At 53.3% G+C, this 21557-nt stretch overlaps 1 protein-coding gene across 1 annotated transcript in view; it reads left to right on the forward strand.

Annotated features, from left to right (window-relative positions):
- The first annotated feature begins 3937 nt into the window (after positions 1 to 3937).
- Positions 3938 to 21557, forward strand: part of EPS8L2 (EPS8 like 2) — a 48852-nt gene continuing 31232 nt past the window's right edge. The window contains exons 1-2 of the mRNA XM_050336408.1: positions 3938 to 4204; positions 21192 to 21256. Of these exons, the coding sequence (XP_050192365.1) occupies positions 21213 to 21256 (44 nt within the window). The 5' untranslated portion in view covers positions 3938 to 4204; positions 21192 to 21212. The remainder of the gene's footprint in view (positions 4205 to 21191; positions 21257 to 21557) is intronic.

A 21557-nucleotide genomic window follows, 5' to 3' on the forward strand; every position in this document is an offset into this window, starting at 1 on the left:
TCACAGCAGCAGAACTGGGGCTAAGGAGCACCCAGAAGCCACCAAATGTTTCTGTGTTTAATCTGCCTGAATCGAGCCCCCACCTGTTTGTCCTCCCAGGTTTGTTTGGCACGATGGAATGTGCCATCACATGCTTGTTACGAGGAGTGACCAACATTCCGAGCCGTCCCTGCCCCTTAGCGATCAATGCACACGAGCAAACCCTTCCTGCATGGGGACAAATACAAGCACAAACTTTTCCTGGTGTTCACACCCACCTTGCACAAAGGTCTGGCTGCAGAACATCTGTCAGGCTTTACAAAGGACACACTGCCAAGTGGCATTTTTACCTGAATGCAGGTGATCGAGCAGAGGGGGTCACACAGGTCAGCGCCGAGTCACAGCCTCCACACGGCCCCTTCCCAGGGTGACCACTGCCAACTAAATAAACACAAAACAGATGTTAAAAATGTGGGGCACCCCGTGCTCCCTGCCCACCACCCAGATGAAAAGTAAGGGTCAGAGGAGAGTGCCTGTGCTTGCTGATAGTCCATGGGGTAAATATGCACAGAGGACAATAAACATGAGTTTTTGGGCTCATTTCAGAGTAGGGCCTGTTGGCTGGAACTGGGCAGAGCCCTGGCTGGCTGTCAGTGCCTGCTGGGCTCAGCTGGCACCGACCTGGACTGGCTCCCTCACCAGGGCAGGACAGCCCTGGTGCGGTTTCAGATAAAACTGTCCATGAACTGTTTTCTGGGGTACTGCTGCTGCTGACAGCCCTTCAGTCCATGATGAAGGATGAAGTCTGGAAGCTTCAGACAACTCCTTCATCTCGGGTATTTCCAGGCTTTCAGTGGGAATTACGCTGCTGACCCTGACTCCATGACACCATCTCTCCATGCCAAGCTGGTACAAAGACCCAAAGTGAATGAGCTTCAGAGAGTTCCCCTAATCAGGAGCTCCTTTCCAAACCATTCCCACTGCTCAGAGAAGCAGGGAACACATAGTGAAGCCATTGATGACATTTGCCAGACATAAAATCGCTGGAGCTTTTAATTACGAGGCCCAGCCCTTCTGAAACAGGACAAGCAAGTTGGATGCAAACAGCATTAAAAATTGAGAGGAACACATATTTTGAGGAGCTGGGTTTGGGTGGTGTTTACTCGACAAGTCTTTGTTCTCGAGCCATCCCAGGGGTGTCTGCCGCCAACCTGATTTAAAAGGCTGATCCCAAAAGGAAAGTCAGCCCCCTGGGATTTCCAGCTTGGAGGTACTGGGAGATAGGGTGTTACTGCTGCATGACTTTGTAATGTCCCTCAGCAGGCAGGAACAACGTGCAGAAAGACCCCAGCTGGAGTAGCCCAGTGCTGAGGGAAGGAGGGAGGCTGAGGACGTGCACTCGGTGGGTTCCACACCTGGGAGCCGAGGCCGGAACACCATCGAACCATTCCATGATTCCACAGTCGCCTCTGGCCCAGCTCAACCGGCACCAGCTGTTGCAGGGAAGGTGTAATAAGCTGCACTGTGGTTTCCTTCCCTGCCCAGAGGAAAAGTTGCCTCCCTGCTCACAGTTAGAGGTTTGCTGTGGGCACAGCAGCTCACAGTAGCCCTGTCTGCACTGTGCATGTGGAGCTGGATAGCTGGCAGAGCCTTCCAGCAGAATCCTGCCAACTCCCTGTCTGCATCCCAGGCACATGAGCCCAGCCCAGCAGTCCCACAGAAATACCCCAGTGATGCACTTCAGGGAGTGGGGATCTCCTGCACAAACTCTTCTGTCCGGCGAGGCTGACGTTCCCACTGCACTTCCCTTCTGTTGGACCCACAACCCTTCCTCCGCCTGGTGGTGTGGCTGGCATTCCCTGAATCCCGCATTTCCTAGGGCTGGCTGCGTTTTCCCAGTGCATTCCCCTGGGATGTCGGCGAGGAGGGTGCTGGGGCGCCGGGCGGGCGCATCACTGCGGCTCAGCCGGGCGGAAGAGGTCTTGCTCCTGTCAAAGCGAGCTGCCAAACCCCTGTCAGGCCGGGAGCCGGCTCTGCCCTCCCGCCTGGCTCCCCCGACACGTTCCTCCCGCAGGAACTCAGCCGGCGGCTCCTCGGAGCCAGGCCTGGACACGGGCCAGGCTGCAAGCTGGGCACAAGCCCCTCTAAGAGCACAGGAGCAGCAGAAAATGCACAAATGTCCTGCTCAGGAACTTGGCCTTCCCCACACCACTGTCCCGAGGTGGAAACTTTTCCGTCTTTCTTTCCCTCGTGTCACAGTCCCAGTGTTTGTTCCCGAGCCGGTGACACGGGGTCTCTCTAGATGAACGTGCCAGGGGTTCAACACACACCCTGGGGTGGGGTGGAGGCCTGCAGGCACACTATATAAGCACTTTAATAAAACACTCTCAAAAGCCCCGATTTTTGGAGAGGACTGGCTACCCAGAAGGATCCCACCCTGCCACGGACATGTCAGTATGACACAGCAGATATTTTCCAGCCTAATGATCAGTTCATGAGCTGACCCCATCATTTTTAAAAATGTTAAATCTTAAGACAAAGGAAACTGGGCACTACAGAAGTATTTCTTTGAAAGTAAGAAGTCTGCCCACACAGGAAACTGTTTCCAAGAGTCCAGGGTCCCTCTGGGACCCCAAACACAGGGTCTCCAGGGCAGACCCAAGCACAGCTCACACACTTTCTCTGCAGTCCAGCTCAGAAACTCCAGAGTGGCCTTGCCAGCTATTACAATTTCCCTCTGGCTTTTGAAGAGCAAGAGAAGAGCAACAAGAAATAGTGTGATAAGACTGCAGCTTCTAAAAATCCTTCCCAGAGTGCCCAGGAACAACACTGGCCTTGGCACAAGGGCTGGAGCTCAAGTCCTACCTCTGCCACTCCAGCAAGAAGTGGCTCTTGCCTTCTCTGTGCCCCACCTGGGGCCCAGGTGAGAAGGGGATGGTGATCTTGCTCCTGACAACACTGATAACAGAGCCTGGACATCCCCAGGGAGGGCTGATGGTACTGCAGTGGCACAAGGGTGCTCCCTGCCAAGGCTGCTCCCTGCCCCATCCCTGGGAGTGTCCAAGGCCAGGTTGGACAGGGCTTGGAGCAACCTGGGCTAGTGGAAGGTGTCCCTACCCATGGCAGGGGGTGGCACTGGATGGGTTTTAAGGTCCCTTCTAACTCAAACCATTCCAGGATTCTGTGACCAAAAGGGTCACGTCCAGTTTTCCTCTGGCACACAGGTGCAGGGGCACACAGTGTGGGCAACGACAGGTCCCTTCATCAGGGATAGGACAGCCACAGCTTCTCTGGCCAACCTGTGCCAGGGCCTCCCACCCTCACAGGGAGGGATTTCTTCCCAACACTCGATCTAAACCTACTCTCTTTCATGGAAGAGATGGGGCAAGATGAGGAACCTTATGGCCAGGTAACCCCAAGGAGTGCCATGGAGAGGGTACCCCGATGGATGCTCTCCCCCACACCCCCGAGTGCTCTGGGGACAGGGACAGAGAGGACACTTTGCCCTCTCCCCCCATGTCCCAGCACCTTTCCCTGCTGCAAACATCAGGGAAGGGAGAGAAGGCAGGAGAGGCGCTGGAGGAAAACAACCCGTGAGCCGGCGCGGAGAGCCCTGGGCTGCACAAAAGGGGCCTTGTTCCCCCACGAGGCGATCGGGCAGCACGTCCCCTCCCTCACCGGCGATGGAAAACCGAGCTCCAAGCACTCCTTCACCTCCCCTCGCCACCTTAACCTCCCCATTGGGTACAAAATGTTCTCGGGTGCAGGAAACCTGCAGTTTAACACGTCCTGGGCTCCTGGTCCCCTTGCCCGGGGAGTGGGCGAAGGCCCCGCAGCCCCCGGCGCTCCCGCGGCCACCAGCCCTGGTTATACAGTAACCTGTTGCTCCGGGTCCCAGCTCCACCTCTCGCTGCCTCCACATCCCTCCCCTCCTCTCTGCTCTGCCAAGAAACCTCTGTCACCTGCTCTCAGACAACCGGGGCGAGCGGCACCGGGAGGAAAGGGCAGCAGGAAGCCTCAGCACGGAGACCCCAGGTGGGGTGGGCTCTGCCTCGGGCTCCCCTCCAGAGGCTGGGGCACCGGGATCGCAGGCTGTGCAGAGAGCAGAGGGAGCTTGGCTGCTGGAGAATGGCAGCAGGATTTAACTAGGAGGGCACGGAAAACTGGGAGAGAACACACGGGAGCAGAGGGAACTGCGGGAGACAAGAGCGGCTTCTCAGCACCGGTGAGTCCCTCCTCAAAACCTAAAACTTCACATCCCCCTCCCCAACATTTACCCACTTTAAAAGTCTGGCTGATTCCACTGGGGAGGGAGTGTGGCTGGGGAGGGGCTGTGTCTGGGAGAACTAGCTGGGTAGTTTTCTGTTGTTACAGTATAAAAAAGGTAAAAACCTGTACTTTTCCCAGTGTTGCGTTTTCTGGTTTGTTTCCTGTCCTGGCGATTCCCCACCGGGAGCGATCCAGTAGGTGGCACTTTCTTGGCAGCAAAATGTCCATTTGGCACAGAACGAGGCTTCTTTTTTTGTTCCTAATTAAGTCTGGAGATGTATTTTTGAGCAGCTGTTTGTTTGCAAACATCGAGGTTTCCTCTTTTTGGGACATGTGTGGAATTTTTGCCGTTCCCCACTGGGCCCCTGGATGAGCTGCCACTCTTGGTGGGTGTGCTCTCCCTGCCCCGACCCTGGCAGGACCCACCACCCTGTTTGAGCACAGAGGGAAGCTCGGAACTGTCCCGCTCCCTCCCGTGACAGCTCTGCCTCCCTCGGAGCTCTCATCTGGTTCAGAGTCAGAGCGCAGCATTCCTGTCCCCTTTCACTTCTGAGCCTGGAAAATGCCCCTGCAAACTCCACCGAGCACAAGGCTCAGGGACAAATGATGGGACTGTCATTATTTTCAAATACTGGAAATAACTGTGACACAGCACAGGAGTAAAATCCGGTGACTGCCCTGCTGTAATTAGGGCAGCGGGCAGTAACGCTTGCGCTGCTGGGCTGCTCTGAAACGCTGCCACAGGGGTCGGATCCATCGGCGGTTGCTCGTCCAGGAGTGCCAGCAGTGGGCTGGGATCTGCCCCTAAAAAGGACTTTTTCTTAGTAGAAATAATGACAGCCAGAGGCTCAGCCCCCGGCTGACACAGCAGGGACCCACGCAGGGCTTCACCCGCGTATGCCGCAGGCAGCAGCACATTCCTGGCTCCATTTCGTTGCGTGGCGGAGTTTTCAGCTGATTAAGAAGGAAAATTAGTCCTCCACAGACAGAAAGGGCAGGCAGTGGTGCTGAATCAAGGAGCCCTTTAAAGGAGGATTGGGAAGAGGGGCTTGGGATTCACTGTGGGAATGTGTCTGTGAGAAGCAAAGGTCAGTGCTTGGCCTGGTTTAAAACCAAGGCTTGAACTGGTGTTTGGGACAGCCCTAAATCTTGGTCCCTGCTGCGGTCAGGCCTGCTGCTGGTTTCTGCTGCTGAAGTCTTGGGAAGGCTGGCAGAGGAGCTGCTGCTCTTCCAGCTGCATCCCAGCCCTCCAGGTGGTCCAGCACCACATCTGCTCCTCTGTATTTGGCAGGGCAGGATGGGTCTGCCATATAGTCACAGAGCTTAGAGGGACTGGGAGTGTTTTTAGGCACCTGAGGAAACACTGAGCACTGGCATTGTTGGACTGGATGCTGGGGAGGTCCTGGGAAGGGACCAGCTGTGGGTGATGCTGCTGTGCCCACCCAGCACTGGGGGGACGGAGCAGTTTGCCAGGACAAGCTTTGAGTCCTTGGCTTTCTGCCCCTGTGCCATCACCACCACTGTTGGGGTGGGCACAGACACCACACAGAGCTTGGGCTCAGCACCAGGACTGCTCTGGTCACTGAACGGGGCTGTACATGCCGGGAGGAGACCCTGCTGGGGGTGGCTGCAGGGCCAAACCTGCCACATGTTTGTTGGCATCTGCCCCTTGATGTGCTTTGGAATGTGCTGGGAAACAAAATACTCTTCGCAGGATCACAGGATCATTCTGGAAATGAAAGGTTCGGAAGAGACACTAACGCACCACAGGACTTGGGAGGTTCCAGTCCTTGTGGCAACAAAGGAAGGAGTAAAACAGGGAGAACAAATGCGTTGGCTTGTGTGGGCTTGAGAAACATCCATCTGAAATAAGCCCGGAGTGGGTGAGGGACTCTCGCAGTATTATTCCCACAGGGCTGGGGTGCTCTGGAGCTGTGTCTCTGTCACACTCTCTTCTCTCCCCTCCATGCCAAGGTGTGGAGTGCTGGATCAGGAAGGTTTGTGGCTTTGAGGAAGACTCAGGGTTTTCTCCTTGTGTGGGGCTGGTCTGGCCTCGAGTCTCCTTTCTGGATGTGCTGTCAGTGCTGCCCTTCCCCCAGGGAGATGGGAGTGCAGCCTCTACTGCTTTGGCAATAAAATAATCACCCTCTAAAAACAGTCAAACCTAGTGACTCCCAAGAAGAAATCCACTGGATTTCCGGACTGACAGGGATGATGTCCTGCCCTCCAGTAAAGCTTTATCAGCAGTGAGGTGTCTGCCTGACATGGCAGAGCCAGCAGAGCCAGCAGCACGTGACTCTGCCAGCACAGCCTCTTGAACCACCTGCTTCGGCCAAGGTTCAGCAGGTGCCCAGAAAAACACCCACCTGCCTGACAAGGAGCTATTCAAGGCTCCCACTCAAAGGGAGGGGAAGGGTGGTACCTCCAGAAACCCTTCCTGCTTGTCCAACTACATTGTACAAGAGTCTCTGCATCACCAGAAGTGGTGCCAGGCACTGTACAACGCCTGAGTGACACAGGACACGAGATCCAAGGAGGTTCAGGAGGCCTGAGATCACAGTGTGGCTCCAGATCTCCATATGCCCACAAGACCAGAGTCAGGAACACCACAGAGAGGAACATCAAGGATTTTCATGGAGTGGGGAGGCTCTGAATAGCATCTCTGTCTGCTTACAGAGGGTTTGAAATGTCAAGCTCAGGGAAAAATATGCTGTCACCCATCCCTAAAGTATTTAGTGTCCCTGCATCAAATGGGTATGAAGAGGGAGAGGAAGGGGATCCTGGGAGAGCCAGTCCCACACACTGGTGTCATGCTGTTCCCACAAGGACAAGGCCACCTCTGTGCACAGGCACAGGCAAGAGTCTGTCCTTTCCCAAGGCAGTGACAGGTTTTCTTTCTCCGGGGCTGGCGACGGTACTGCCTCCAAAACTGAAATGCACAATGCCAGGGGGTAAGCAAAAAGCGTCGGTGTTTTATTTCCTGGTGATCCAGGTAAATTAGGAGGAATTGCAATTAAGAAGGGTGGGAAGGGTGTGGAGCTGAGCTGGACCGGTTTGGAGATCTTCCCCATTCCCCTGCACTGCAACTCCCCAGGAGAGCCCAGCCCTTGTTCCCACTCCCCAAGTGCTCCCGAGGGCGTTACTGCAACGTGCTCACTGCCACTGAGGATCTGCTGAGGAACACAACAAAAGCCCCTGGGAAGAGGTGGGGAGTCACAGGCTCTGCCTGCTCAGCTGCCCTGGGACAGGGACTGAAGTGCCCAGACAAGCTGCCGGGCCCTGATTTGGTTGGAAGCCCCAAGCGAGGCTGGCGTGTTCCTGCAGGCACAGTGGGGTGAGGGACCCTCACAAGGCAGGAGGTTGATGGCACACGCTGAGCTGCTCCAGCCCATCTGGCACAGAGTCAGAACCTGCTCGGGATGCTCTGCCCTCACATCCACCCCTGCCTTCAGAGCAGGGTCCACACCAACCCCTCTCACAACCATCTTCCTGAGACTGGCAAAGACATCTCACATGTCAAAATCCTCATCTCCAGTGCCAGGGGCACATTCCCATAGTCAGTCCACAGCTGGGTCTTCACCTGCTGAGCTATCAACCCACTTCTTTCCCACTCCCTGGACACTGCCACAGCTTCTCTCAGCCATTTCAGCTGGATGGAGGAGCTGAGCACCAAGACCCAAGGCAGGAAGGGGCAGGATGGGATTTTGCAACAGGCCTGGCTATCGTGATGAGCAGGTGTGGCACAAATGAGCCCTCGTGGCTCATGGGCCTCTGACCCAGCCTTGCCCCAGGGGAGGGCAGCTCCTTGCAGGGCTGGTGGAGCAGTAACGCTCCACCTTTGTGGGCTGGGGTCTTTCAACACCACCTTGGAACAGGCCAGGAAATTCTTTCCTGGTTTTGGTTTCTGGTTGGGGCACTGGTCCCCAGAAGCTTTTCATAATTTAAACTTCTTTAAGTTTAGTCCTTCCTGGATTCTTTTTTCTTTTTTTCCCCTCTGTTTTATCAGTCTCAACCTGTCCAGATTTATATACTACAAAGGTAAAGTGCAGCCCATCTGAACGGCAATAAACCAAAGTTCAGACACCACGGATGGTTCAGAAAGTGAAACAGTGCTGCTGCTGGGACAGCGATTAGGATCAGGTGAACAGGCACAGGCTGAGTCAACACCACCCTCCCCAGACCCTTTACACCTAACTTCCCTCTCGCTGAAGATGACCAAAAGTGGGAACCATCTGGAAACCAAGATAGCTGCAATCTCTTCATGCCTTACAGGTGTTGGCTACTGGAACTGGAGCTGCCACCCAAAGCCATGCATCCCCCAAATTCCCTCGCCAGCAAATAAAAGGGAACCCCAAACCTGACTCATCTCACTGCTGTGGACAAGGCCAGTGGCTTGTCCTGGCCTGTCACTGCTCATTGCCATCATCAGGACTCCCTTGGGTCGCTCCTCATCCCACCACTGCCACCAGGCAGAACTGAGACATGTGGACACAAACTCCTCCAAGTCCTCCATGTCCTTTTCACAAGGGCATGGAGTGGCAGGACGAGGGGGAGTGGCTTTAAGCTAAACGATGGTGGGTTTAGGTTGGACATTGGGAAGAAATCCTTCCCTGTGAGGCTGGGCAGGCCCTTGCACAGGTTGCCCAGAGAAGCTGTGGCTGCCCCATCCCTGGAAGTGTCCAAGGCCAGGTTGGACGGGGTTTGGAGCAACCTGGGCTAGTGGAAGGTGTCCCTACCCATGGCAGGGGGTGGCACTGGATGGGCTTGAAGGTCCCTTCCAACCCAAAGCATTCCAGGATCTATAGTAAGTCAGGTTTGAGGCTTTCAGTGGTGACTGCATGGAGGCCAAGCAGTGACTCTGCCTTCGCTCTCAGTGCTCAGATTAACACAGAGGTGTCCATTTGCCTGAGCCCGAGACAATCCTTTCATCAGTAAATTCACTTCATAAAAACACCGGGGAGAGTAGGAGAGAGAAAGGTAATTGCACCCACGATATCCCTTAATAAATCACAGGCTGGAGCCTGCTCTCATTTGTGATACTGCTGCCTCTTAATTATAGCTGTGTTTGGCTGAGGAGACAGAGGAGGAGAGCCAGGCTCTATGCAGAAGGGAGCACTAATTAAAACCACTTTTCCCTGGAAAGACATTAACGTGTTCCTCTGGGGAAGAAGCAAATGGACCTGTCTCTGGCCATTCCTGTGGGTTAACCTCCAACACTGACTTTCACACAGCCAGGCAGTTTGTCCTGTTTTCAGTACCTGATGCTCCTGGCATTGCTCCTGGGTTGAGATACTGGACTTTCAAAAGTCCTTGGAAAAGGAAGAGGAATAACATGTACCCAGTGAGGCTGTGCAGGTGTGGATGTAAGGTTAGGAGTAGGGGAGGCTCCTCAGTCCATGTACACTGACCACAAAAAGGGTTTTGCACATTGTCCCTTGACATGTGACACAGGCAGGATCTCTGTGATGGGCAGGGTAATCCCAGACTGCACCCAGGCAAATCCTCTGACTGGAATTCATTCATGGACTTTACAGGCTTGACCCATGCTCAGTTCCACACGAGAAGAGAGTCCCTCGGGCTGGCAGGGAAGGATCCTGTACCAGCATCCCTGCCTGATCTCCTGGTGGGTTTGGGACCTGGCCACAACAGGATAGGTTTATTCACCTGGAGAACACAAACCCCTCCAAACTGCAGAGGGGAATGGCACATCTGAACTGTGGAAATGACAGTTTGCCCCACTGTAGTCAAAGGGCTGACTCTGTGATTCTGTCTGTTTATTCTATGTTTCCATGATTCCCAAAGGGAGTAAGTCAGCAATCTCCAGCTGCCCCTGCAGGGTTTCCATAGCAGGGAACCCAACTGGTGAAGGGACACTCCAGTCCAGTATCCAGGTGCTTGCTCACTCCAACCTGGCATTAAAGCCAGCAGAGGCTGCATGTGGAAAACACAGGGAAAATGTTGGGTTGGATTGTTTTCCTCCTGTTTTGCAATAGAAGGGGCAGGGCAGCAGTGTAAAAGTGACATGAAAGGCTCTCAGGGTTAACTCCAGGACTGTCAGGTTTATTCTGAGTTGCTGCTGCTTGGAAAATAAGTTGATAAAGTTTCAGTAGCTTAAAAAAAGGCAGAAAAGCTGCGGCTCTGTCAGAGGAGCTGCTGCACAGAGCAAGGCAGGAGCAGGTTCAGCAGGATAAATTGAGAGCAAATGTACCAGAGCTGTGCAGGTAACACCCAAGGTGTGGTCGGGCCATCGGCTGCCTGAGCAATCTCCTGCCATGGAAGCACCTCTTCCCACTGCTGTAGCTGCTCCGGGCTTGGAATCAAAGCAGAAACAGCCCCTGTAGCTGTGACTTCAGTTATGGAACTTCCAAAGCTCTTCAGCCTGGGAGAGGGACACTGAGGTGCTGCTCTCCTCGAGATCCCAGATACAGCCCGTGGCACAGAGAGAGGGAGTGAGGGAACAGCTGCTTCCTGCTGACAGAGCTGGGGGCATCCCACGAAACCAGCAGCTGGCAGGTGTGGCAGGAACAAAAGGAGCACCATGCAGAGCCGAGCGTGGAGCATCCTGCCACAGGCCATTCAGCATGGGCCAGAGTTTAACAGCCTGGCCAGATGCAGCTGCAGAAATTCAGGGGTGACAAAGAGAGCTCTTCACCCCCACTGCTGGAGGCTGGGAACTGTGCAGAGAGCCCTCCTGTGCTCCTGTGCTATCTTGGCCTCTCCTCTGGGATCCACATGTGCTGCAGCCATGTGTGTGTTCCCAACCTGCCACTGGGATGGGAGAGGTGCCTCTGGCTCCTCTGAGCACAAGGGAAGATGAAAGGGAGGAGAGGAGCTCCAGCCTCAGCAACTGCTCTGTGGAAGGAAACACTGTGCAGGTTTAATCACAGCCCGGGAAGTGAGGACTGAAACCAGCTGAGCAGTCAAAGCCCTGCCACAGCCACATGGAAACTAGACCAGACAGGCCCCAGAACATCTGCTCCACACCAGGCATGAGCCTGGAGACACTCCTGCTCCCTGCTCCCTGCCTGCCAAGACCTGGTGAGCAAACAGTCAAAGGTGAGAAGGACAATGTGAGGCAGAAGGCTGCTGTTTCCCTGGAGCTGACTCCAGTGTGATCCATCCTTGCCGAGTGCCTGCAGCTGCCGGGACTCTGCTCACAGGGGCCACGCTCCACTCCAGGGCCATGTGGGTGACGGGCACTCAGGTCCTCATCTTGGAATCCTGCCCTCGACAGCTCGAGCTAAAGGGCAACGTGGGTAGCTCACGACATCCATGAGCCCCCGGGCAGGACTCAGGAGCACCAGGAACAGCACTCTGTCCTTCCCAAAACCATGGGTATTCCTGTGCTCTTGGGGCCACCTGCCCCTTTCTTCAGAACGACTTTCCCAGGTTCTCCAATGTGCACATTTAGGCACAACCCTGCTTCTGCCAACCTCCTCCTGCTCCAGAGGTGACCCATAAACCTGTGGCTCATTTAAGGATCAGACCCCAAAGAGAGGCCGGCAAGGAGAGCTCAGTGGTTTTAAGCCCAGGCTGTGGAAAGCACCACCCTGGCTCCTTTGGCTGCAGGAGCACCCACGTGGCCTGTATGGGCACCACCATGTGCCCACAGCCCTGGTCCTTGCAAACACACGTTGCCCATGTGGCAGAAAGGGCTTCTTGCTCCTCGCCCTTCTCCTCTGAGGATCACAAAGTGTCAGGAGGTCTCCTGGGGTCTCAACCCCAGGCAGGGGCAGCTCTGCAATCAGACCAGACTGCACAGTTCACTCCATTTCACTTCACTTCCACAGTTCACTTCACTTCTAGAAAATCTCCAAGAACAAGACAGCACAACCTCCCTGGGCAAACCTGCCCCACAGCACCGAGACTCCCAGAGCAGAAACATCTCCTCCATGTGCCCCTGCACAGCTCCAGCTCTGTGGCACTGGCAATCCTGAGGGCACACAGCAGTGGCCAGTGAAACCTTTGCTTCTTGGGGCACTGCAGGAAACTCTTCTCTCCCTCCCCAGCCCCGGAATTACTCTGGTTCCTCCTAGCCCAGCTCACACTCCCATCCCAGCCTCTGCAGGGACCAATTGTGCCTTTTCCTCCTCGCCCTCGGAGGAGATTAATTATTTTGTGGCAAGACTGTTAAAACATTTCTGCACCGCAAGATTAGAAAGTGCCATTGGAATTATTTTGATAAAGCCAGCCTCACACATCCTTCTATTCTGTACGAAACAAAGAGCAAAGGGAATGGGGTTTATTTTGGTTTTGGAATGATCTCTCCAGGGACTGTTCTGGTTAATGGGTAACTGGATGTTCAGGCTGCAAAACCCTCCCGTGGCCTCACACCCACAGCTTCACTGAAAGCCCAAACATCAGAAATCAACCCAGTGCTTTCCTGTGACTGTGCATCTTGTCTTCTGACTCCAAAAATGGAGCAGGGCTTCCCCCAGCTGGGTGGGAGAGTTTAGCTAAGTATTGTGCAACAGAACACGTTTTGCACCAGCAATGAACTTTATGGTTCCTAAGGGAACTATCTGCGAGAATCCAAAAATCTCATTGCAGGTAAAACAAATAAATGATGGACAGCAAAACTCCCATTTTTGCCTTTCACAGGTGACTGGGAAGGAATAATTCACCATTTTTTCATACAAAATTTTATCTACCATGAGATGTATATGAAAATACCAACCACAGGGGGAAGAAGCTACATTAGTAAACTATTAAAAATGCCAAAGTGCTGCTGTCACACCAAAAGCTGACTCGAACCCCAACACATTTCTGGGGGCCACCACTGAGCTGGTTAAAGCGGTGTCAGCCTGCTTTTCTGCAGTGACACTTGGAGCCGAGCCCCATGTGCCAAGTTTTAGCTCAAATGAATTGTTACAAATGGCCAAAAATACACAGACAGGATATGAGTAGGAAGCACAAAATGGGATGGGAAGAGATGGCAATGAATGTTCGTCATGATTAGCCTAAAAAAGGCTGTAAAAGCCTTAAACATCAAATGAGATTTTTAGAAGATAAATCTCCTCCCTCAAAACTTCTGCCCCACCCTCCCAGCAGAAAGCCCAGGAAATGAAAAATATTGCTGCTTCCCAAGCCCCAGCTGCTGGAGGCAGAGATTTGGGAAGGGAGCAGGGAGCAGAGTGGAATAGCTCCTCACTGGAACAGGCAGAAGGAGATGGGCAGTGGTCCTCTCCCTTTCTCCAGGGAAAGATAGGATACTGTGACCTTCCTACACAGGGAGAGAAGGATTTTTAGTTCAGATTTACCAGTTTCTTGGTTCAGATTTACCAATTATCATCTGCAACCCCAGAGACTCCAAGCTGACCATGCTGGAGGCAAACTGAAGCAAAACTCAGAGCGGCTCTGAGCCCAAGAACAGCTTCTCTCTGATGGAGAAAAGCTCCTGGCACAGTGACTGCTCTGCTGCATGCCTGAGTTTCTGCCAGGAAAGTGAATCAGCATTTCAGGGAGTGACCAAAAATGCCCTTCCTTTAGCAGGAGGTGGTGGAAAGGTCCATGGATCTCAACACCTCCATTTGCTCACAAACCAGGCAGGATGGGGGAGTCCAGTGACAAGCAACACTCCCTGTGCCCCTCCCGAGAGGGTGAGGGACCCACCCTATCCCCATCCATCCCTCCTTGAAGCTGTGCAGCCCAGTCTGGGCTGGCAGTAGCCAGGCAGGGATGGCTGGGTGGATCACAGTCCGCCTGGGGCTACAGGTTGGGAATTAACGTGGAAAATCCACCTGCCAAATGTCTCTGTTAGGATTACAGGTCTCGTAGAAGAGGAAAGGAAGCAGGAATGCTGAGGCTGGCTCGTAGGGATTGCCCAGGACTGAGGGGAGGGAGGGCACCCTGTACCTACACATTAAAGCAATGATTTAATGGACAATTAAGGCATTGAGTGATTAGCTGAAGGCAGTGCTGGCAGCAAAGCCAAGCTCTTGTACCTGTACACCCACACTTGGGGAGAAAGGACTGATCCCCACTGGGATGAACCAGGACCACCCCGGGGTTATCGGCACAGTCCCTGTTGAAGCTTCTGGAAGAAGCAGTTTTGCTGTGGGTGCTTTGGCAAACCCTCACAACTCCATCCCAGCTCTAGCCTGTCTTCCTAGAATCTGGAATGGTTTAGGTTGGAAGGGACCTTAAAGCCCACCCAGTGCCAACCCCTGCCATGGACAGGGACACCTTCCATTAGCCCAGGTTGCTCCAAGCCCTGTCCAACCTGGCCTTGGACACTTCCAGGGATGGGGAGTCCACAACCCCCACCAGTGCCAACCTTTCATCGACTCCCAGCTGTTCCACAAATGCCTTCAAGCTTGGAAAAAACATCAGAGGAATATTCCAGCTATACAGGGGATGCACACGAGGAACAGCTCTGGTGCCTGCAGCCAGGGACACAAACACACAGATGGTCACACACAGCATTTTGGTGTTTTTCCTGAACACAGAGGCGATTCAACGCCCTCCTGCAGGCTGGGCTGGGGCCGTTCCCCATCCTGCTCTGGAGTATGACACACACAGGCAGAGTCACTCCCTGTTTTTACTGGCCTGATGTCCGAGCCCTGATTTCTACTCAGAGCAATGAAAAAGGCTCCCTTTCAATCCTCTGCACTTCTAAAAACCCCAGGTCTAACCCCCTCACTGCCCAGAGCACAGCTCCAGGACAGGACACGGAGCATGTTTGGGGTGTGGGGTGAATAAGGACACAGGGCAGAGAAACCTTCAGCACGACAACCACCCTTCTTCCAGTGCTTTCTTCAGCAAACTTTCTGGGTACCAGGCGTGCTACACCCACAGGTCCCTCACATCCTGCCCAGACAGTCCCACAGCCAGCTCCAGCCTCCCACAGCTCCTTGGCTCCCACTCGCCAGGAGCTGGCTGGTGCCAGGGACAGGCTTAGCTCACAGAAGGTGTGGGTACAAAATGAAAAATAGGACAGAGAAAAAAAGCTACAAAACTCCTCACAGCTCTCCTCTCTTCCTGGGAAGCCAAGGGAACACTGTCATTGGGTCTGGCTGATCAACCCCCTCCAGTCATGCTGGTTTTCATTCCTGGGCAGTACAAGTGACTCATGTGACACTTTCTCCCAGTCGGGTAGTTTTGAACTGGGGTCTTTTAATTTAAACCATTTAATGAGCTTTTACATGAGGAACACTCATCTGTCTCCTTCCATGTTCCAAAAGCATCCATTAATATTTAACACACTCTTTCTGGGCCTGGCTCTCCAGCTCTCTAAACTGCAGCCAAACGTGGATAATGCTCACCTTGGAACCCCTGGCAAGACACACAGCAAGCCCAAGCCTGCTCCCTGTTTTCCCTCCACCCAGCCTCTGCAGAATTCCTCCAACAGAGAGGAAAAGCGTAAATCCAAAAGCTGTGACTCAGCACAGGGACTCTGAAAACAACTCTTTCCAAGGGGTGGTGGAGTCAGCTTCCAGTTTTTTCCCAAGATCTTGGAGACTGTGGCTGTTTGTGCATTTTCCCTGGGTATTTATAGAGCAGGGCGCTGTCTGGACTTGCTTTTGGTTGTAGTTCCGGGAGGAAGGTTTTACTTACTGGCAGGAATATAAAAGCTCCTAGTTTTTGGTTCAGAGCCTTCGTCTCCCACTCCAAGCTGTGGGCACCGAGGGCCTCCGAGGTCTGTCTGTGGATCACCTATGGACACGTGAGGGTGTGTCTGGGGGGACATGGGGTGCCTGCCCATGCTCTCTCTAGGCTCTCTGTGAATTTCCCATCAGGAATTTGTCAATATTGGCACTTTCTCTGTGGTGCCAGTTTGCATTTCTGAGCTCCAAAGGCTCCATTTCAACCCCTGGGGCCCAACAATAAATCCAGGGTGGTCAGGGTCCACCAAAGCTGGGCCGAGGGTGGCAGCAGGTCTGAGATGCCTCAGTCCAAAAGAGCTGCTGCCACTTCTCCCACGGAGGCTGAAGAACACTGGGTTCCTCTCTGCCCAGACCTGTTGGGCTGGGTTATATTTATCCAGCTGCTTGTCTTTGGAGAATCTCCACAATGTGAAAAATCCGATGTGCAGAGCAGGGAGTGTTCCTTCCACACACCTGGCAGGTCATACCCGGTGACTGTCACCACTGTAACGTGGGATGTGCCACACACACCCTGCAGCTCCACACGCTCCACAAACAACTAAAAGCAGGAGCAAGGTGGTTCCATCGTTAGGAGGCTGGACCAGAGATCCATGTGAAGTTTTCAGGTCAACCACAGGCTGCCAGGGTCCATCTCACAAGGACTTTTAGAGATCTAAACTAGTTTTTGTGAATGTAGGACTCTTGGTTCCACATGAGGAGCCCTGAGCACACAGATGCCAGTGCCTCCCCAACACCCAAAAGCTGCTTTGTTAGTGGACTGTGGCCTTCCTGACCTGCCAGGTCCTTCCATACCATCCCAGCGAGCAGGATGGATTGTGGGAGCCAGTGGGACTCTCCCAGGGCTGGGGGGGCTGTCTGGAGCAGGGACAGTGCAGGACACACAGACCAGGGTGCCAGTGCTCCCTCTGCTCTCCTGTGGGTCTGGGCAGCCTGAGCTTCACAGCACAGTCCATCAAACAGCCTTCTCCAGCATGACATTCCCATATGGAAACATGGAAACACCCAGCAGCCCTGACAGGCAGCGCTTTGCTGGCCTGGCAAGTGCAGAAGATAACATCGTGTGGTGCCCAGCTCATGTTTCTCCCTGACGCTTTATGTTACTGCCTGAGGCTGATGCCAGTCCAGCATTCCTGCCTGGCCCATCCCAGGGGGTCAGGATACACTCACGGACCCCTCACCCCAGCAGGACCCTCGGGAGGCATTTCCATCACATGTATCTCACCCCTGTCCAAGCCCCAGAGTCTCTGGGTGCAGAGACTCCCTTCACCAGGGCTGACAGGGAATTCGGAAGCCCTGTCACCCCAGGCAGATTTCTGTGGGATGACTGATGGAAACACAGACAAGGTCTGTTAGAACTGGCTTAGAGCATGCTTGGAAAAACTTGCTATTCCTCCCAGGTCACTTAGCTTAAGGGTTTTGGGGGTTTTGCCATATTTTAATTCTGTTCCAGCAAAAGTTGTAGTGTTTTGACCTGCACTTCCCTGCTGCTACAATCATTTCCTAATATTCTCTGATATCAACAAACCCAACCTCAGTCTTAAAGGTCTTGGACCCATCAAGAAAAACACTCACAGACACCAGATGCTGCTGTTACTGGCAGTGATGATAGTAATAATAGCCCTAAGAATCCCACCAGTATTTCACATTTTCAAGTTGTCCAATTTTTACCCAAATCCAGAATTTTTCATGTCCTTTTCACATCCTATAAGAACAAAAATGTCTGACCACAGAAGATAAGGGAGAACTATACCTCATAAAAATAAAGTACAACAATAGATTTGCCCAAAGAGGAGAAAGAGGTATTAGTTCTTCCCCTCCCAAAGAGCTTCCCCACCCTTGGAGAAGAGGGATCAGTGTCACAGTTCCCTCTTCAAAGAGACTCAGAGAAAGTCCAAACAATGCATGGCCGGCATCCATTTGCTATAAAAGCACAGAAGTAAATGCAGCACAGACAATGCCAGGCTCCTGTCATGGCTCCGTGTGCCTGCGGGAGGATATTTGACCTTCAAGGATAACACTGGCCGGAAAGTCAGGGAGTGAGGTTTCCTGTGCTTTAAAGTACAGGATGACTTCACTCACCTCCATGTCCTTCAGCACTGAGTTGTGCTGGCCTCCCTAAGTCACTCTGGGATCTCCTGGCCTGGGACAGATGGTAGTGCCAGGCTTTAGCCATGCAGTTGTACTTCCCTGCAGTCGCTCCAGTAGAAGCGACCAGAATGTGAGCCTGCCTTAGCTCCTGGAGTCCCTATCCCATTCCACACCGTGCAACACTTAGCTGCCTTGCCTGGTCACCCACACAAACACTGCCCTGCACCAGCAGAAGGGCAGGTGATGGTCTCGAAACTGGATGTGCTCAGGCTGAGTCAAAGACGACGCCGGCACAGCCGCACATCGCGCGGCAAAATCTGCCTCCCCCTTCCCACCCTGCACTCACCCTGCTGGGGAAGGAGGAGGGAGCAGCCACACCTGCTGGGAGATAACAGGGAGATTGGAACCCTCTAATCAGGGCAGGGAGAAGACAACATCTGGAAGAGGCTGCAGACTGTGAGAGCTCTTAAGGATGCTCCCTTGGGGAGAGGGAACCTGGGGAATGCCAGCCACTAGCCCACGGCTTCATGTGTCCCATCTTTGGCTCTGCCTGCACTGAAGGGGAAGTGCTCTCAGCCCCTCCTTCACCTTCCTCAAGCCCAGCTGTCTCTTGATTTAGCAAACTCATTATAAAGCCTCCAAGCCCTTAGAAACGGGCCCTTCCCCCTCCCAGTCTTCCAGCTCGGAGTCAATTAATATCAGGTAATTTACGCTGAATTAAAAGCTCTGGCACAGGGCTCTGGCCTGGTTTAACTCGGCCAGCACACACCACGCCCTCCCTAAGTATCACAGCCCGGGCATAGCCAGGCCCTGGGCACAGCGGGGAGAGCCGGGCAAAGGGCAAGGCACAAACCAGCAGGAATAAACAGAGAAAGGGAGCCCAGCACGATAAGGACATGCTGACTGGGCAGCTCCATACACAGCTTCTAGTTCCATGGCCTTTTTGGGACAAAGCACCCTGCAAGGGAGGACAGCCTTCCAGGTTAGCTTATCCTGCCTTCCTGTGGGAAGCCCAGCTTATCCCATCAGTACTTTATTGACCACCATGAGACGGAGAATTGTCTCAAGTGACCACCTCAGATGGAAAATTGCCTTTTAGGGCTGGTCCTGCTTCACTCACAAAGCTGAGCAGGACCCTCTGCCATTGCCACGTAGGGTTTGACCAGATGGGCCTCTCCAAGAGCAGATCCCAATTTTTCTCTTGAACAGAGCTTGGGAAGGAGAAGCAAAAACCAGGGTGATCTTGGCTGCATCCCTGGTTCCTCCCGTTGCTTCACAGCTGGGGCCTGGGACCAGCTCTGAGCTCTGAGCCAGACTCGGTGCCGCATTCCTGCTGGAGTAACCTGGATTTCAGGCCATTAAGGACATGGCCCTGGGGCAGTAAGTGAAAGGGAGCCAGAAATATGACATTAATATGCAGAAGCATTCCCATCTATCATCAGCTGTGGGACTCAAGTGATTGGGTGGTGCAGAGGAAACAGAGCAGAGCGGGGTTTTTAAGGGCCCAAGTTCCCTTTTCCAGGTACCGTATGCTAATGCACATGGAGATCTGGGAGATAGGAACAGTTTGAGGCCTGTAAAAGGAAACCAGTAGACAGCCATTAACAGAGGAAAAATTCACAGGTACCCAAGCTTGGGCACAGGGATGGGTTTTATTACACTCAGGGGGGTTGGCAGAACACCAAGTTTCTATTCTAAAGTGAATAAGAATTCAGACCCGTATATAAGTGTGTGTAGGGACTTCAGCATCAACCACAAGAGAGATGAAAAAGGAAGAATTTAAAGTACTAGCTCCAAAATGCACTTGGGAGTCACTTCTAGCAGTGCCTCGGTGCTGAGGAGGGTTACTGGGACAGCAAAGAGGTTGCAAGTTGTGAGGCTGAGCCCCAAATGTGCCGGGATTCTTCATATGCTCTGTGTGCAGCTTCACCTGGAGAGCTGCATCTCCATAAATACATCCCTCTGACAGGTCTGATAAGATCAGTGAGAAAACTGTCTCTGCCCTCACCTCAGGGTGAAACACATGGAGCAAAATACCACAAACAAGTGTTTCCAACACACGGAATAAAAACGGATATGTAAGGAATCCAGGGCAGGTCTGATGATGATACAACAAGCCCTGCAGCAGAGGGGAAATCCCAGGTGTCAGGGAGGGCTCCAAAGTATTCCCTGGGGATTACACACACTTCAGCCTAAATTCAGCAAAGACCAACCCTTGAGAGGAAGCTCCAGTGCCTGCCCACAGCTGTCAGGGCAGCCCCTGGCACATGCCAAGCACACTCAGAGGTCGCCTCGCAGTAAATCCCACGGGGGACATTGAGCAGCTTCTTCCCTCAAGCCAGCAATGAGTATTTTAAAGAAACCTTTGATTTCTGACAAACTTATCATGAGGTGAGTGGGGTCCAACCCAGACACAGAGGTGCCCCTGAGCTTCCCAAAAGTGAACTAAGAAACCTTTCAGACTTTGCCTTGGCTTCCCTTCAGCTCACACACTGGAGCAGAGGTGAAGATCTTGGATGCCAATACAAAGTATTTCCTGAGATTTTTTATACCTTGTTTTCCCCCTAACGCACCCTTGCAGTTCTGCTGCAATGCCTGGATCTCTCTCACATCTCCCACATTATTTATAATTCTCATCTGAACGAGGAAGAAAAAAATCTGAACTGAGCCTGTCTGCCCCTCACCAAGCACTCAGCCACCGCAGCCCCATTGCCTCCATCCTTGTGCTGCCAGTGGAGCAGCATTCACAATTATTCCACTTTTCTTTATGTGGACAATCCCCTCATAAAGATACTTTAACAGTTGGTGTAGACCTTAAAATTAACACATAACAAAAGCTAATGGCACTCTAGGCATGAAAAATGACTCAGGACACACAGCCACGAGCACACGGGCACAGGACAGATCAGGAAGGCAAAGGTCACCTCAGTCCCTGTTAAACCCTAGGCAGGGCAGCACTGCTGGGAAAGACGTGCTGGAATGCCACCGATTCGGGGTGTGCCTGCAAGGGATGGGCAAGAGGGAGAAGGGGAAATGGGTTTTGAGAAAGCATCCTGAGATGTGTCACCTCCAGCCCAGGTCAGAGCAGGGAGAGGTGTCTGGGAGCAGGAGGGAACACCCCCGTGCTCACCGACTGCTCCATCTGCTTGGAGACCCCAACTCGGAGCAGGAAGGGCAGGACGTACAGGGATAAATCATCTGACAGCCTGTTTTATAACCACTGACTCTGTCTCTTCTGTTTTGCTGCAGTTGCCCAGCCTGTGAAGCGACATGAGTCACAAGGGATCCCTCAGCAGCAACCCCAGCTCTTCCAAGTAAGGATCTCCATGGTGGGCTTCCTCCACCACTCCTTCCTACCATCAGGGGATGCTCCAAGTGCTCACACTCGTCCCCAAAGTCCCTGGTGTTTGTTTCACCCTTCCTGGGCACCTCAGAACCTGGCCCTGACTCACATATCACCTGCCCTGTGTGCTGTGGTTTGATAAGGCCATATCAAGTGCAGAGAGGAGAGGGACATCAGGAGCCTCTCCACCTTCAGTCTTGGGGCTACAGCAGCCCAGGGCAGCTTCCCAGTGGAGCCACAGCCACCAGGTCTCTCCCTCCTTCCTGCACGGT

Source organism: Myiozetetes cayanensis, unplaced genomic scaffold, assembly GCF_022539395.1.
Source record: "Myiozetetes cayanensis isolate MyiCay16 unplaced genomic scaffold, myiCay2020 scf6-25, whole genome shotgun sequence".
NCBI lineage: Eukaryota > Metazoa > Chordata > Aves > Passeriformes > Tyrannidae > Myiozetetes > Myiozetetes cayanensis.